The sequence below is a fragment of the Cygnus olor genome, chromosome 14 (assembly GCF_009769625.2).
Source record: "Cygnus olor isolate bCygOlo1 chromosome 14, bCygOlo1.pri.v2, whole genome shotgun sequence".
NCBI lineage: Eukaryota > Metazoa > Chordata > Aves > Anseriformes > Anatidae > Cygnus > Cygnus olor.
The window spans coordinates 5,568,993-5,587,226 of NC_049182.1; the positions used below are offsets into that span (position 1 = coordinate 5,568,993).

Genomic DNA, 18,234 nt, shown 5'->3' on the forward strand with positions numbered 1-18,234 from the left:
GTGCTGCCCTCTCTCACAATTCAATTAGTTACAGGTATCTGGAAATAGCTACCATGTCAGGGGAAGTTCCAGTGCTCACAGCTAGTAGTAGTCTTCCACTGCTTATAAACCACATCTTTAAGCACAGTATTTAACAAATTGAATTTATTGAAACATGGCTGCACTAAGCTTTAACGTCCATTGATCCAGCACCTTGGCTCTAAAGAACAGCATCACCTCCCAGCCCCCCTTTGCAGCTTTAAAACCACATCTCAAGCAGGTAAGGTTGCATAAGCTTGGTCATGTCACAGCCTTGTGGCATCCTGAACCCCCTTGGTGGCAGTTCAGCACCCACAGCAGTAGGTGACAGTTTTCTTTCCTAACCCCACTTTCAGCTGAGAAACAATTGTCACTTTAATATCCCACAAGGCCAGCTTTCACATGGTAATTCTGGTTAGAAATAGTCGCAATACTTCACAGCAGATGGATGTTAAGAGTACTGTGATCACCGACACCACAGAAGCACAGTCACACTTCTGTATCTATCTATACCACAGAAGTTGAAGTTCAAGAAGAAATGAGTTCCAGTTTTTAAAAGGAAGATTTATTTAACAAGTTTCACTTAGCGCAATACACCTAAAAAGGAAATCACAATACAATGAAAGATTAAATCAAGGCCTCAGAATTTTATACGAACACCAAGACCAAAATCCTAAAGTAGCCGTATTGCGTCTCAACACGTTTCCCCCATTAACTTAAAAAAAAGCTTTAACGTGCCTTACAGGATATTAAAAGAAATAAACTAGAACTAACATGCCAAATGTTCACTTTGAATTTCAGACACAGCTCCTATATTGTTTCTTTACAAAAAAGCATGTTTTTTCAACATGTATTCAAAACAGTGTTGGATGTAATATGGTATAAGAGCAACATTTAACATAATTCAAACAGCTTTAACCTAAATACGCTTACTGCTTAAATACACTCCTACAACAAAACTAACTTGAGAAACGCTCAAAATTGTTTAACAGTTATAGTCTTTGCTCAACTTGGTTATTACATCCTAGATGAATGTTCATTTCTGTATGTTCAAAAAATACTGAACCTGAAAGGTTTTAAAATAACAATCCTGATTTCACTTACAGTAAAGCATAAATCACAAGCTTGTATTGCAAAACTGTTAAACTTAGTTTTTTGTTTTTTTGTTTTTTAAAAAAGATTTGACCAAAAGTCAGCAATTGGTTACATTCCCCAGCCGCCACTCATGTTGGACATGTTCGACATTCCACCCATGCCGTTCACTCCCATGGACGCACGGTTCCCGCTGCTGTAGTAACTGCTGTTCATGGCGCCCTGACTTCCCGGGTCTAGGGTACAAAAAAGAGGAGCAGATTAGCAGCCCATTCACACATTCAAGATCATCCCTCTTCTCGCTGGGCCTCCTTGGAAATACTTTCTACTTTGCCCAATACTGTAAATCATCAGATTACATCTCCATATCCCAAGTCAGATGCAGTGTTTGTTCTATTATCCACCTGTTTCTGGAGATTACTCGTCCTCCCCCGCCCATGCACTCCTCGGCCCACCCCTTCATTATGGTGCATTTATACCAGGTTAGTCTCCAGCCTCCATACTGGAAATTAAGTGATCAATGGCAGTCTGGAGATTGGTATTTCCTACCCATCTCTGATTAATTTAGCAAGCTTCCCCCTCTTCCCCTCCCCCCCCCGCAACAAATTCCTGCTTTGACTTTATTTCCCTCTACTTCTCAGTCTCGGGTCTCATGCCACCCCATTTGTACAGTTACCCTTCAACACCAAGACCTTATGACATGCTAAGCCACAGCAGACTTGGCCCACCTAAAAAACACCGAATAAGTGCTCTTACCGTATCCACTCATGCTGCTTTGGCCACCATATCCGCCTCCGTAACCCCCACTCAACTGCTGGTTAGCTGGGCCACCATAACTGGATTGGCTTCCTTTTAAGTTAAGGATACAAACGTTAAGTACCTGCCTCTAAGAAAGTCTTCCCACTATTGACAATTCCACCCTTTAACTGCTCTGTTCTGGAGATGCTCACTCTCTAGCCTACTTAATTTTCTTCCAAAGGTAGCAAAGCTCAAAGCTTTGAACACATTTTTAGAAGCTTTCCTAAATCAAAGGACAGGAACTTGCAAGAACCACAGCAAGAGCTTGGGGTTCTCAAGCACAGCAGGAGGATTTACTTTTGCCCTTCCTACTGCCTGACTATAGATAACAGGACTGATCTGCCGTATAATACACCCCCCAAGAGACTAAGCGTACCCAGCTTCACAGGAGACCACCTGCCCATGGCAGCACCCACCCCTTCAGGAGACAGGCCCCAGGCAGAGGCCTCCTGTTCCACACTGCTTATCCAGCACAGCCGCGCTGTGCCGCAGCAGGCAGGAGGCCTCCCTCCACTTTAGCTTACTAACCACAGCTCTTCACCTATTACTTTACTCCCACAGAACCTTTCTGTAGTTAAAAACATCAGCATTACTTTAATCATTTTGTAATCAAAATACCACAATAGCAGCAAGATGTCCACACGCATACCATACCTCCCGCCTCCCCTCCCACCCTCAAAGAAACCCCAAAACACCAACCACCACCTTTAAGGTCTAAGAAACCAGGAAGTAAGGTATCAGGAAGGGTATCTGCTTTAGAGACAAGCCACTTCACACTTGTGCTGCCAATGCACATTTTAGACTCTGAAACAGTTCTGGAGTTCACTAGAGCAATTCACTTTCCCCGAATTTGAGAAAGGTTTTCCTGCACCAAACCAAGCTTGAATGACAGATCACACAACAGATACACCTTCCATCACCTAACTGTATTTGTGTCTCAAAATAAAAAACAAACAGGGGGAGGGAAGATGGGATAAATAGGACAGGTATTTCCCATTACACCGCGCTCCCAGGAGCCACTCATCCCATCACACACACTCACATTCAGCACCACAGTTTATTCAACCTATTAATAGTTCAAATGTATTCCCAAAAGGTTTATATACCTGGCAATGTGCTAGTGTTCCAATCTTGAACTACCCCTTCCGATTCCTTGACTGTGTGATTAAGACAGAATGTTGAATTTCAGTTTTTATGCCAGGCATAGAATAAGCAGGAGCTGTACAAAATTAGCCAGCTTCGTTAAACATGAAGTGCTTTTTAAGAAGTGCAGTTAGACATACCCATTGCTCCCATCATTTGACTGCCATAGGCACCACCACTTCCTCCTGCTGTAGAATTCAAGAAGAGTTCTACGTATCTGTGTTCTGGAAGAAAAAAGTTTGCATGAGAGCATTTCACACCAAACTCACTGCAAGGCTGCAACAGAACACCTGGCATTCCACCTGCAGCAGGCACAGCGCACTGCAGTCCTGCACCTTCCCCAGAGCCACGCACTCCCAACAGCCATACTTACGCATATTTGCTTTGTCTTTGGACATAGCGGCCACCGCGTCCTCATGAGTAGCGAATTCAACATCTGCCTCTCCAGTCACTCTGCCATCTGGTCCAATTTCAATGTGTACTCTTACAGGGTTCAGAGGTGAGAAGAACTACATACAAAATACGCAGAGATTAAAACGCACCAATATAGCGCAATTCGGTTCTACAGCAAGTTGTTCTCTCAGAAGGAACACTTGCTAACAGCAGCACAGTTAATGCTTCCAGCAATGATCACAGCATTCTAAGCTAAGTTAAGAGAACGGCAGATCTGGAACTCACGTTGTAGATGTCGTTCTCCGTCGCTCTGTAAGGCAGACCTCTCATGTGGACACAGTGGCCAGTCGTGCTCTGGAAGGTGGACGTCCCGTCGCCATATCTGTGGTCCGACATTCCTGCAGAGAAGAGAGTCCATTCTAGGTCTTTCAGATGTATTTAAGTTTCTGTTCTATATGTATTGAAAGTTAGTTACTATTCCTATTAGAGATCCCTTACCTCTTCCAAATCTATCAGAACCAAAACCATAGCCATCATTATACCCATTGTAGTCATCGTAACCTCCATAACCTATGGATAGATCGGACAACATGTTTATTTTAACTGCAGAAAGATCCGCACGTACATATAAACACGGCACAAAACAGATGAGAAAGTTCCGTTTCTTACGGGAGAAATAAAGCCAAGCACATCTACCAACCAGCGGTTACAGAGCACGGAAGACAATCACTCCAAGTGGTGCTGCTTCTCAGCTGAGCAGCTCCCTCTTGGGCTTCATATACTTACCTCCTCCATAAGCTCCACGCCTCATTCTTTCCAAGCCACTTCCTCTACCAAGACTGTTATATCCCCGCGTCAGACCAGGTCTGTCGTAAGGACCTGGTCTCTGCATCGCCATCAGCTTGCGTGGAGGGTCATAGTGAGTGCGCACTTCTGCTCGGCTACTCTTGAAGATCTCAATGTACCTAAAATTTGTTTCCACAGGAAGTAGTCAGTCGTAAATTCCTTCCACAAGGGACCTCACAATTTTACATTTTTACAAGACATTTAGTCATAGCCTTGAAACTGGCAGTAGATTTTAAGCCAGATTTCTTTACATTATGTAGGCAATGACATACTACTAAAACCACTACTTTACTTTCGAATTAGTGTATTTTCAAGAAATTACGATTACTGAAGGGTTTACATGCTCCTCATACATCACAGTATCCCAACCTTAAGGGTGGCGGAGCAAGACTGATTCCCCACCCCCCTCCCCCAAATTTAAGGTGTTAGTCAAAAAATGTAGGAGGGACCAACGTCCACTCAACTCAGCACTGTTTTGCTCATGTGGCAATATAAACAGAGGGTTAAAAACCCAGCCTCCACCAAGATTTTAACCCATCAGGATGCTACAAGAAGCTCTGCATGTGCTAATGAACCCAGCCTATGCTTCAGTGATTCAGCGTAGGCAAGAAGTGCATGCTTCAACGAAAAATAGTCACAAGTAAAATAGAATAAAAACCCTTTGTGACAATTTCTTGAAAGCTATGCTTATTACATTGAAGATTAATAAATACAGTAAGAAAATTTGTTACATTTCAACTTATAAAACAAGTTTAGAAATTATCACATTTTCTTATGGTAATAAGAGTACTGTGCATGTCTTTAGAGCTAAAGGCATAATTGGTGCTATTTGAGAAGTTAAAGCCATAGTCTCTCAACTTTGTTGCTTTCAAGCTATCAGTTTTGCACTCCTCCAGTATTACCGTGTTTTCAAAGCATGGTTAAGCTTAGCCCAGTTTTATCCTTGGTTTTGGACCAATTTAGACAGTCTGTGCCGTATGTACAGTAGTAATACCTTGAACTTGTGACCACGTTTGAGACCAATATCCGAATAGAAATAGCATTTTTAACACTTTCAGAAGAGAGAATATGGATTTAATTGTTTACCATAAGAAAAGTGACATATCCAACCAACCATCCATCCCCACCTGTGCCCTATTCTTTCCTTGTGTTTCTTTAGAGCCTTTTCAGCTATTTCCTGTGAAGCAAACTGCACGAAGGCCTCCCCCGTACTCCTCCCCTGGAAGTCCACCGGCAATGTTATCCCATTTGGCACGATTTCCAACCCTTCAACCCAAGGACAAATAACCCCAGTAGGGGGCAATATTAACATCACAAGCCCAGTCATGAGTTTTTCTTATAGCTTTAAATACACCAGAATTTTAATATTTGTAAGAGAATGGTATGCTGATTCTAGAACACTAGAAGAAAAAGCATGTCAACAAAAAATCCATGATCGCATACCATTCAGATTATGTTCTTAACCCACCCTGCAGAGCACAGCCAAGTTCTGAGTGTCAAGTACAACTCCTCAGATAGGGCATCTAATGCAGGGTGCATTAAGAAGTTTACAACTATTTAAAACCTCTTCAATTCTGTGAAAGTATTTAAGATGAACTTTTAAATGTAACAGATTCAAACACAGCAAGTTAAACAACTTCACAGTTAACAAGTATTTTTTACTAGAAGTCAGGTTAAATAGTCTTATGCAAATATTAAGTTCCAGTATTATTTTTATCCTTAAATAAAAATAATGAATTTCAAAAAGTATTAGCGCTTATGAACAGAAGAGGTACATTTTGTATATTAAGCACAGTAACAGCATTTAAAAGTTTATACCACTTAGCCATATAAAAAACAACTTAAAACGCACACGCTTTGGAATTGCTCTTGTTCACATTATTACTGATTCAGAATACACAAAAAACAACTTCTGAATTTGTAAAGCTAACAATATTTCTAAAAATTTAAGAAAAACAATAAGCTCAATCATATCTAAAAGGCTTGTTAAGGCAAAACATTCTAGCCAGTTTTAACAGTTAGTTACTACTTCAAAAATACTGACACGTTCAATCCTAGGTAATTGAACAGATTTTATCCTTAGCATTTATAATAGCATTCCAACTGCTAAAAATAAACATACAACAGCTGCAAGAAAGTGAGAATTAAGGGTCAACACAAGACATTCTCTCTTCATCCATAAAGACTTTAAGCTATACTACATCAAGGGCTTTTTTCCCCTGGGAAGTGGGGAGGGGGGAAAATCCATACTTGGGTAGAGTTCAGCAAGATGTTTTTTCCCCCTCGGGTATTACTCCCTACTAAATGTTTAAGAAATCATGGGCACGATATACTGTCTTCCTCATCCTGCTCATTACACTGGGCCCAGCACTAATGGCATTCTATATCCTTCACGTAAGATGAAAATAGCAGCGTGAACTAGCTAAGACTGGGTAGAAAGATCCTCCTACTTGGTCACTTAGTAGAAAACAGAAAAAAAGTTTTCTGCTTACTTACATTTATCCTTATTTGCAACAGTATGCCGCACTAAGTATAAATTAGGACAGCTTTTGGAGACTTCCTCGGTTACTTAGTAAGAGAATACTTAAATTCATCTCTTAAGCCCATATAACTAATGGAGAAATACTTGTTTACTTTTATTACACATCATTGTACTGTTAAAATACTACCGGGCGGTGTGGTTTTGGGGGGTTTGTTTGTTTTTAAAGTATAGACCAATAGCGCTACAGCTAGTACTTTTACCCCACATACCTGAAAAAAACTGTACAATTTCTTCTTTACTACAGCCAAATGGGAGTCCTCTAAGACGTACAAAACCATCATTAGCCGTATCAGGGCTGTTGGGACCAGTATGCTTCAGAACCCAATCCATTTCAACGTTGTTTGACTTGAAAACTGTAAAAGGCACTTAGAATTAATGCATTCTGGAACGCTCAACGGTTTTAAAAGTCATTTGCCTTGAAACTAGTCAATTTATGATACGCAAGTCCATTTGTCCTTTCACATGCATTTTAAAGACAAAACAACAGTTAACAAAAAACCCATCAAGTACAAATACATCTAGTCAGTTACTAGACCAAATCAAACCTTCAACATATCTGTGTCCCATTGTTTCTCTGTCCTTTTTCAGTGCCAATTTCACATCCTCTTCTGATTCAAGCTCAGCAAATGCTTCTCCACTTGGTCTGCCCTCCCTTGTGTAGATGAAACGGATACCTAAAGCACCGTTTAGAATTTTGCAGTCTAAAAAAAAAAACAGGAATTGATTTAATTTTTAGAGGAACATGATGGCTTTAAAAGTTTCAGGTAACCTAAAAGGAAAAAAATTACTTAACTTCTACAAAACCAAGATAGCATACTTGTTACAAGTTTATTGGTCCTTGTCTGGAAAATAAGGGCCTGGCTAAAATGAACTTATCCTTCTCTTCAAGTCTATTATTAGGAAAACATTAGGGATAAATACTGATCAGCTATTTTTAAAGCTTTACTGCCTCAAGTCAAGTCAAGTGTTCTTCTTTTGATCGTAGGTGACTTAAGACTTTCTGATCAGGATGAAGCACGACAAATAGTAAAAAATCAAGTGCAGGCATAATGAACTAAATCAGGACCAAACCCCTTGTACCAAATTCCTGAAATAGTAAACCTATTACAGCAGCATCAAGAATTAAATTAATTTAATTAAGCCTGAAACAAGAGTTTTGAGATTTTCCTTCAAATGAAGGCTTCTTTCTTCCACCTGCTCAAGAACAGAAGGCAGTTGTGGTTGTTCCTGCAACACACAGCTGCAGCTACTTGTGTCCTGTCCCAACTAACTGAAGCATGGCTGTCCACACTGAATTCTAGCTAGGGCACTTGTTTCTTTACAAACTTCACTGGATACTGGAACTACACCAAAACTTCTGTTACTACTCATTGCAATATTCCTGCTGCTAGAGCTTCCCCTGAAAGAACCCCAAGGAGCCCCTGTCCCCAGCCCCCCATTCCCTCAGTTCCACTTACCAGAAAAAAACCTCTGCACCTCCTCAGTGGAGCAGGACCAGGGCAGCCCCCTCACTTTCACCACATATCCCTCGCTGCTCTCTGTGTTCAGCATCACATTGGAGGTCAGGTTGGGCTCCGCCTCGGTTTCTGTGGTAGCTGGAGAAAATCAAAGCAGGCTCCTTGAGACACTGTGGGGCACGGCTGCCGCCCACACCCCCTCAGAGCACCCGACGGCCCCCCGGCCCCGGGCCCGCCCGCCCCCGAGCCTCCTCTACCTCGGACCGCTGCCCGCCTCACACACACAGAGCCGCTCCCGCCCGGCGCACGCCTGGCCCACCCGCCCGGCCCGCGCCCAGCCCCCGTCCCCGCACGCACACATGGTGGGGCTCCGCGCTGGTTCTAGGGCTCCGAGCCTGATCCGCTGTCCGGAGAGCGCCTAGTCCCGGTCAGGCGGCAGCAAGCGGGCGAGCCTGTGGCGAGAGCGCGCTAGGAAATGGCGGCGGGTGCTCCCGCTTCCGCTGGGCCGGCCCTTCCGTCGCACAAAGCGCCCCGGCCCGGCCCCACGCGCCGCCCGACGGCCGGCAGCCCCCAGCGGGGCGACGCCGCGCTCCTGCCCGGCTCGGGGCCCCGGGGGGCGGCGGAGCGGGGGCTGCGGGCCCCGCCGCGTGCCTGGGGACGGGGCGCGGAGCGCATGCGCGCCGCCACCCGGAGGGCCTCTGCCCCCCTCCCCGCGGGCCCCTCCTGCGCATGCTCAGCAGCGCCACCGCGCCGGGCCGCGCACCCCTACGCACACCTTCCCCGCGCCGCTCCCGCCAGGTTGCGCATGCGTCCTCGCTAAGCTACGCTTCACCACCCCCCCCCGGCCCGCCCGCCCGCCCCCCCCTCCGTCCCCGGTGGGTTGTGCGCATGCGTCGCCTGCCTCCTGCGCTGAACAAAGCCGAGGCGCTGCCTCCCGCTCCGAGCCGCCGCGCATGCGCCTCAGAGCGGCGCGGGCCGCGCGGCGCTTCCCGCCCCCCGCAGCAACGGGCACGTCTGGCTGCACGAGAGGCGTGCGGGAAGCAGCACTTACCAGCTTCAAATGCTGATGCTACCCCGCGTGAAACAATCTGCTCGCTTCGGTCACTGAAGCCTGGTGTGTTTGTAGGAGATGGGGGAAAGAAGAGACACGGGTCACAATTATCATAATGAAAAGGAAACTAGAACTCCCTCCCATCTCCTCCAAACACACCGGACCGAGCTCGGTCTCGCCCTGAACCTCCCTGGCACGGAGACGAGCAGTTACCGGGGGTAACCAGCAACACAGCCTCTGGCAGCAGCACCCAGACGTGTTAGCCAAGCTTCCTCAACCCCTTTCCTTACACCACCAGGACCAAGCAGTTCATGCCTCAACCAGTGCCCACAGAGGTAACACAGCACCCATGCCAGGAGTTAAAGCGGACTCTGAAGTCCCGGGCATGCCAACGCTGCTGCTGGAATTGGAGCTGCGAGGCAGGGCTGCTCCTAAGGGCACCCGCATATATTTCATTCATGCATGCTTCCTTTCCAGTCAATAACAAAATTAACATACAGCTTTAGGTTGAGATGCTTCACTGACTGCAAATCTGCATTGCCTCATATTTCCGTAACTATGTAAAACATTTAATTTATCGGATCACAATTCAAACTACAAAAAGCAGGAGACTTTTTGGGAAAAAAAATTGCTCTGGAGTTGAGGTCTGGAACGCAAGCAACATGGGGGAACTCACTGAAGTTGATGCAAATCAGACCAGCAAGTCAAGCAGTAACTTCCTGAAGGAAGCCGCTCTTAAAATTTCCCTCGCTCAACACCCATTTCAAAAAAGCCCTGCAGCAGAGGCTGGGCGGAGGCAGGAGCGGGGGGAGCAGGCAGAGGCTGCGCGGGAGGCAGCAGGAGGCAGCCCTCCCCTCCCGCCCACCGCTTGGCGGGAGACTTAAAGCAGGCAGGAGCAGCCAGCTGCCCTCAGCGCCCCGCCATGTCCACCCCTGCCAAGCGGCGCTGCTGCGGCCCCAGCGGCTCCCTCGACTCCAGCTTCCAGAAGCGCCTCAAGAAGATTTCCATCGAGGGGAACATCGGTGAGCGCGGCGGCGGAGGGGGGCGGGATGTGGGGCTCCGACCTCAGGACAGGGGAGCCCTGAGGGAATGATCTGAAGGGGGGAAGGGGAAATCCTCCTCCAGCCCCACTGACCCCGCGGGATGGCGGCTGTATCCCGACAAAGGCACCAGCCCCAACGGGTGGCCACCCGCTGCCACCTGGCCGTGCCCCCGCTCCCCTCAGGACACTCAGAAACTAGCGCCATGGCGGGGGCAGGACCCCGCCGTCCCCAGCAGCCTCCCTGACCAAGGACAGGCCGGTGGCCATTACAGTGGGGACACGGAGCCCCCGCTGACGGCCAACCCCCGGGGACTGGGCACCGGGCACGGAGCCAGCCCGCCTCCCGCCCGCCCCCCCCCCCCCGCGCAGAGCTGCGGCTGCTGCCGGGACCGGCCGCGCGCTCCCGCTCGCCTCAGAACCCCCCGCGTTCACGCGCCCGTCCCGCCCGCGGCTCCACGGGGAACACGCGCCGCGCATGCGCGCAGCCTCCCCGCTCTCCCGCGGCCCGCCAACAATGCGGCGCCAGCCCCGCCCCGCGGGCAGCCTGCTCCTAAAATGGCGGCTCCCTAGGCCCTGTCACGGCCCCGCCACCGCCTCCTCCTCGCCCGGCCCCGCCACGGCCGCCTGGCGCCGCAGATTAGCGCCGTTTTCTCGGAAATCCGCTCGATTTCGCTGCGTCTGGTCCTGCTCCGAGCGGCTTCCAAGCTGCAAGCACGCAGCTCGGCACCTCCACGCTGCCAAAAGGCAGCCCGCAGCCTCTTACACCTCCCAACTGCCGCTGAGGGTCAGTCAGCAAGACCACTCTCATCCACACCCTGAGTAAACTTCACAAATCTTTTGCAGCTGCAGGGAAGTCTACGTTTGTCAGGCTACTTGAGAAACACAGCGATGAGTGGGAGATAATCCCTGAACCTATCGCCAAGTGGTGCAACATTCAGACAGCTGAAGATGAGTATGAGGTAGGTGCACCACACTTGGGAAGCATGAGATGGGCACATAAACTGAACTGACTGGCCAAGGAACACGTCAAGATTCACCTAATTAGACACTCAAACTGCCACAGCCACTTGCAAGATACTATTCAATGCATCAGCCAAGTAGTCATCCCCCACTCCACAGGGATCATTCTCAAAGCCAGTGATAGACCTACTCTAAAAAAAAAAAACTGTCAAAGACAGCTTTTCAGTTTAGAAAAATCTTGTTTCTGTGCCTAAGTCACTTCCTTTTTAGGAAGAATCACATACCAGAATTTTGGATTAAGAAAAAGGAGTAAAAACTTGCAAATATACTGGGTATTAAGCCTTGTCCCCAAAATACACTGGTTATTAAGTCTTCTCTCTTGTACCCCTAGGAGCTTTCAACATCTCAGAAGAATGGAGGAAATCTACTTCAAATGCTGTATGATAAGCCCACAAGATGGGCTTACACTTTTCAGACTTACGCTTGCTTGAGCCGAGTAAGGGCACAATTAAAACCCATCTCAGCCAAATTATACGAAGCAGAACATCCAGTGCAATTTTTTGAGAGATCTCTGTACAGTGACAGGTAATTACTCTCACAATGCAACCAGTTTAAGTAGTTCAATTTTGTCATTCCTAGCATGACACTTAATGCCTTTCCTTGCAGATACGTGTTTGCTTCTAACCTGTTTGAATCTGGAAACATCAATGAAACAGAGTGGACTATCTATCAGGACTGGCACACGTGGCTTTTGAATCAGTATGAACCTGATATAGAACTGGATGGCATCATCTACCTCAGAACCACACCTCAGGTATACCCAAGTATATCCATGACATACTGCAGTGACTAACACTACACTAGCATTTTGTTCTCCAGAAGTTACAGGAAGCCTACAGTAACTTCACATTGGATTCAGATCAAACTGAACACCCTCCTTTCTGAGCTGCTATTCTGATGCCAGCAAACGCTGTAGTTAACTAACATCTACCACTCAGTAAGCTTCTGCATAAGTAAGACTTTAGTAAGACTCAGTAAGACTTTCTGCATAAAGTTTCACTTCCAAACCACAGTATAAGGGAAGGAAAATCTTTTAGTAAGAACTGACTTTCTTAGCCAAGGATTAAAGTGCTCCCTGTCTAATGCTTTTGACACTTCAATACGTTCATCATAAGGACTGTCAGTTCTCTGCTTAATACTGGCATACTAAACATCCTCATACCCAGGTATCCAAAGCAAGTCACCCAGCAAAAAAAAAAAAAGCTCTCTAGTTAAGGAATAACCTGTAGATACCCTCATTCATAATTGAATATGTACTATTTGCCATCTTATTTTTTAATCTGTTAAGAATTAATTCTTCTGATTTAAGGACCACTTGATCAATTTAGTTCATTTAGCCTTTTAACACATTATTAATGTCCAGGCTTGCATTTTTTTCAGAAATGCATGGAAAGGCTGCAGACAAGGGGAAGAGAAGAGGAACAAGGAATTGAGCTTGAGTATTTGGAAAACCTCCACTATAAACATGAAACGTGGCTTTATGAAAGAACTCTGAGGTATGAACCCATTTTCCCTATACCACCAGAATAGCTTTGATCTGTTACCATAAAAGCAGCAGAACACTGAAATCAAAAACTAGTGGCTTATTCAAGTTTCAGCTTACAGGCAAGGCTCTTTTCTACCTCATGCTAAAGTTGATTAGGGGTAAAACAGATTTAAGTTTAGCCTTACTCAGTAAGGAAGGAAGGACTTGCATTAAGCATTACCTTCAACTAAAAAGCTACATAATTTAACTTTTCTCCAGAAAGGATTTCAATTTGGTAGCAGTACACGGGAATATTGCAGAGTTGAGACTGGATTCAGTGGGCAACCACTTAAGTTACCTACTAAGCAGCTTCCAGTTCCAGTGTAAGGGAAGGCAGTGTCCCAGCTACCTTTAAACAAGGGTGATTTTGTTTCGACGATTATCAGAAAGGCTTTTGGTAGTTAGTATTATACACAAAACCCCCAGTCCATGACTAAGATCTCTGCGTACCTCCCTCCTCACTTTCCTATTGACTCATTAGCTTTCCTCACATAAGGAACTTCTGGATGTGAATGCAAACTTCATATTCTCCCCTACAAGAGCCTGAAATACTTTACTGAATGGAAAGCAGTAGGTTAAACATTTATTACTGACTGTTCCACTTGACATTAGCATATACAGCAAAAGAACATCATTGAAGTGGTCAGGACATTCTTGATAGACAAGCATGTCTTTTCAGCTGAAATAAAAAACTCCCTCCAGCTGGAGTACTAACAGATTCAAAACAATTCCAGGAAAAGTATGTTAGATTGAACATCAGTCACATCTGCTTTCCTAAGTATAAATTTCATGTAGGATGACCTGAATGCTCAGGAGACAAATGCACTGCAGTATTGTGGCATTCTGGAAACATTTACATTGTTTACTCATTCCAAACTCATGAGCAAACATTTCCTGTATTTTTAATAGGAACACTTGGGTCTGCAAAATAACATGTCACAATGCTGTTCAGCACACTTACTGGACTTCAGAAGTGCTTTTCAGACATAGGAAGAGGAAATATGCAGTGGTTTAGGAGAACTAGAAATGAAAGCATCTAGTTGCACGGTTACTGCTCTCTTCTGCACTTAGCCTGTGGTCAAAATAGTCTTATCTTGCAGCCATTTTAAATACCTTTCCTGTAACCTGTTAAAAGATGCCATCCCCATCAAAGGGTGCTATAGAACTTCATCTTAGTACATGGATTAGCAGCTAACTACAATGGGTACGGGGGGGGGACATAGGGCAAGAGGCATTTTCCAGGAAATACTGGTTAAAGTATCAACCTGGTATAAAGTCATCAACATCCCAGGTGCATGGAATAATGAGCAGTGCTGCACCCCTAAGATGTCTCAGAAAGCAATTAGATCATGCTAGTAAAAATAGTATTAAGTACTGTGCGTAAAACAATTTTGCTCTCTCATAACAGAGTTGACTTTGAGAACCTTAAAGAAATCCCCATTCTTGTTTTGGATGTTAGTGAAGATTTTAAGAATGATAAGATTAAACAGGAGTACCTAATCGATGAGGTAAGTAAAAATGTTTCCTTGCATTTTCTTCTGCAGTAATAGCTCTAATTTACCAAATCTAAGTTCTTAAAATTCAACTACCAAACTGCAAATTTAGGAGTCATGCAGTAGTAGTTTAGGGCTAGTAGAGTCAGTCTCCATCACATGGGTGCAGGAGAGGCTTTTTCCTTTCCTCCACAAAACCATTTAACCCCACAACCTTATCCTCAAGGTTGAAGTAGTTCACAGTAAAAACGGGTATTTTTCAAGAGGGGCAGTTGGGGGGGGAAAACAGTGCACAGTAGCTGCACTGGAGTCAGACTGCTCTCTGCCAAGTCTGCACTGCCATGCGACTCATTAAATAGTTTACACAATAATACTGTCCAATTCATGTCAGCCATGTTGTCTTTAGAAAAAATCCTAGTCAGCTTAGAGCTATTTATGCTCCTTCGCATTCTAAGGACCTAGGCTCTTCCTGGACACCTGACAAACACCAAGATCATACGTAGTTCTAAACGCATGAAGTGAAACTGGTAAGTGGGGAAGGACGGCCATTAGAGGAAACAGTGATAGGTCATGAGACAAAATGGTGTTTGCCGATTCTGTGGGAAGACAAAACTTGGGGCGGTGAATTCCCCAAATAAATCCTTCTGTTGTGTGCCCACTCCACAGCAAGAAAGTAACATGAAATACCCGATTCTTGGTCAAGAATTTGGTATTATTAAGGAATTACTTCCACATCCAGTATCGTTCTCCCAAGTAATGTGGGTGGGGGCACGATGTTCAGTCAGGGTACTATGAGAGTATTTACTGTGAAGTTTTATTCTCGTGGAAGTGAGCAAACAGCAGCTCAGAGTTATGAGCTGCTACACACAGGTACAATCTTCCCTTTAACTTCACTTCACTGAAAGGCCACCACTGTTGTTTCCACTAAAACCCCTTCACCCAGCATATCAGAAACCAGCTCTACTTTCAGCTTCGGGTGGGGGCTAAAGGGTACAGCACTATGCTGGAACTGTCTGGAAATTAAGCCGAAGATCTCATAGCAATTTCTTTCTAGAGAAAAGCTACTTAGTAAAGGCAAATCCATTTTCTTTAACAAAATAGTATGCTGTGAAGCATTCCAAAAGCTACCTTTAAGTACTCCCCATCTTGCTAATAAATTATTTAGGTTACTTAATTCTACCTAGTAACAACTATACTGAAGTGCATTTCAGATCATGAATATATACAGGCAGAACAGTACTGGAGACTGTACAGTAACAAACCCTTTGTTCTTAGGAAAGGGAAAACCCTAACAGGGTTTTTGTTTTGTTGTTTCTTTTTAAAATGCATCAAATATAATACAGGCTTTGTTTTCACAGGTCAAATCTTTCCTGACTTCTTAAAGATGAAATTTGAGAGGAACATCAACTGCTCGATAATCAACAGTTAAGCCAGCGTTCTAAGACAGTTTAAACTAGATGGTGAATTATCCTATATAAAAACGAGGGTTTTTTTTTACGTATAAATCATGTAATTTTTTTTTTGCTTGTCTGGACTGTGTGGTTTGATGGAATTTATGGTATAGTTTAAAGGAACATGCATGGGATGTTTTGATAATGTATTTCGAGTATATTCTCTGCTGTTTAATAAAGATTTTAAACTAACACGGGCTCATAACCGGCTTCAAGCACAGAGGAGTTAACCGGTTATCAGCGGCCGACAACCCAGTAAATATAGATAGCAGGCGCTGGGGCAGGGTTGTTTTGCAATAACTGGCATAGTTCACCATTTTAAGACGAGACTGTTATGGCGTCCAGCAGCCTTACTTTCAACTTCTGCTTTATCGAGCAGCCGCTTTCAACCCTTTTACCCTAAACAACGGGCGGCACTGCAGTCGCGAGCGTTACACCTGGAACAAACTGCAGTTTAACGGCATTTTCTTTACGGACACCCCCCGGAACCAAGGGAACCCCCCCCCCCCCCCCCAAAACCTCCCGCTTTTCCACGAATACGATCGCGGTCGGGATCCGCTGGGGGGGCACCTCCAAACCCCGATTCTCCCCCCCCCCAAATCCTCAATCCACCCCCCCCCCGGTGGCTGCTCCCCCCCCAACTCCGCCACGCGGCCGGGGGGGGGAGGAAGGAAGGGGGGGGGGTGGACGGGGAGCGGCGCGCGCACTCCGGGCCCGCCCGCGCCCTGCCGCCCCCCGCAGGCGCCAACGCGGGGGCGCCGCGGCCCCGGATCGGGCGGGCCCCGCCGCCCTCCCCCCACCGCACGGCCGCCCCTCCCCCTCCTCCACACCGCCTGCCTTCCCCTTCCCCTCCCCTTCCTCCTCCTCTTCCTCCCTCCCCCCCCCCCCCCCCCCACGCTTACCCAGCCCGGGGATCTCGCCCTCGGTCTCCTCAGTGTGACAGGGATCCATCTCGGCCGCGCCTTCCCACTAAGGGCCGGGAGAAAAATAAAAAAATAAAAAAAATACGAGAGCCGCTCTGAGACCAAAAAAAAAAAAAAATCAGCGAGCGCCGAGAAGCCGCTGCGGTGGTGTGGGACCGGGGCCTGCCGCCCTGTGCCGCTCCGCTCCCGCGGGGATGAGGCGCGATGCAGCCGCCGCCAGCCTGCCCGGGCCCGACCCGCCTGCTGGCTGCTCCTGCGCACCGCCGCGCACCGCCCTTAAATAGCCGCCGGCCGCGCTGCGCAGCGTCCTGACGTCACGCGCCGCGCGGGCCTGTCCCCCCCGCCGCCCGCCAGCCAATGGCGGCGTGACAAATGAAAGCAGCCAGTCAGGGCCGGCCGCCTGCTGAGGGGGGGGACAAAATGGCGGACGGGGTGTGGGGGGGGGGCTGGTGAGGGGAGGGGGGCAGTCCTGTAATGGCCGCCGCGGTGGCGGCGGTGGGGGTTGCGGCCTCTGCGCGCTTCGCGCCCCGCCTCAAGGCGCTGAGGGGGGGCCCCACGGGCCCGCTCCGCCTCGTTGTCCGCACGAGCACAAAGATGGCGGCGGCTTTGTCCCTCGCACAAACACAAAACACCTCCCGTCCCGTCCCGAGTCCTCGCTCGCTCGCTGCGGGCGGCGCCCTCACAGCGCTGGGCTCCGCCTCCCGCCGCGCCGGGGGGGAGACGGGGAGCGGGGAACCGGGGGCTGGCCGGCGTCTGGCCGGGGGGGGGGAGGCACGGCGCCGGGATGGCGTCGGCCTGGGCCCGGAAGGCCGGGGCCTGGTGTGAGGGAAGGCCGTGAAAAGGCCGGTTTTTGGCGAGCCCTTGCGTGGAAATGCCAACGGTGGCGATGGGGACGGCGCAGGCTGAAAGTCTGCCAAGGCCGAGCTGTCCGCGCCGTGCTTTCAGAGGGGCTATTCGGCTGTTTAGGTGTAAATGCAGGCAGGCTTATTTCTGGATCTCAAACCTGAGATCTCCATACACCCTGACAGAGATACAAATTCCACACGCCCTGACAGATACAAATGGGGGCTGTCTCACATGCCTCCAGACCGCTGCAGTCCATTTGCCCTACACCTAACCAGACCAATTCTTTCTGCAAAGTATTGTTACAAAGAATGCTTGGCTAAAACAACTTTGAGCTAAATAGCTGCAAAGGAGCAGCATGATTGAACAAATAAGCGGTGACCTTAGCACTGTTGAGGTGTGGCATCTCTTCACAACTTTGCTTCTGACTGAGTGGTTAATATAAAGTGAATCCCTTTGCTAATCCCTGTTGAATCATTTGCATTTCTGACTGAGTTAATAATTTTTGTCTTCCTTTAATGAATATTAATAACCATAGAGTGGGGTACACTTACTAAGTGTTATTCTATTGCTCTGGTCTTTTTAGTCTCCATTACT

At 47.2% G+C, this 18,234-nt stretch overlaps 2 protein-coding genes across 17 annotated transcripts; one reads left to right on the forward strand and one right to left on the reverse strand.

Annotated features, from left to right (window-relative positions):
• Positions 1-566: 566 nt before the first annotated feature.
• Positions 567-17,469, reverse strand: HNRNPH1 (heterogeneous nuclear ribonucleoprotein H1). Of its 16 annotated transcripts, none has more exons than XM_040573316.1 (14): positions 16,774-17,105; positions 9,341-9,400; positions 8,290-8,427; positions 7,378-7,533; positions 7,042-7,185; positions 5,418-5,556; positions 4,231-4,409; positions 3,943-4,014; positions 3,730-3,869; positions 3,425-3,560; positions 3,192-3,275; positions 3,015-3,065; positions 1,867-1,959; positions 567-1,346 (listed from the first exon to the last, which is right to left on the reverse strand). In XM_040573316.1, the coding sequence occupies exons 1-14, from the start codon at positions 16,820-16,822 to the stop codon at positions 1,222-1,224; spliced, it is 1,566 nt and encodes a 521-aa protein (XP_040429250.1). In that variant the 5' UTR covers positions 16,823-17,105; the 3' UTR covers positions 567-1,221. The 16 variants fall into 16 exon arrangements, with proteins under 16 accessions (XP_040429250.1, XP_040429252.1, XP_040429251.1 ...); XM_040573318.1 differs by having other exon boundaries at positions 3,730-3,842; positions 16,774-17,087; XM_040573317.1 differs by having other exon boundaries at positions 3,730-3,863; positions 16,774-17,056.
• LOC121077796 (deoxycytidine kinase 2) lies at positions 9,417-16,063 on the forward strand. The gene is made up of 7 exons (XM_040573334.1): positions 9,417-10,362; positions 11,226-11,341; positions 11,734-11,927; positions 12,009-12,156; positions 12,783-12,898; positions 14,336-14,435; positions 15,779-16,063. Exons 1-7 carry the CDS (start codon positions 10,263-10,265, stop codon positions 15,800-15,802), a joined length of 798 nt encoding a protein of 265 aa, XP_040429268.1. The 5' UTR covers positions 9,417-10,262; the 3' UTR covers positions 15,803-16,063.
• Positions 17,470-18,234: the final 765 nt, after the last annotated feature.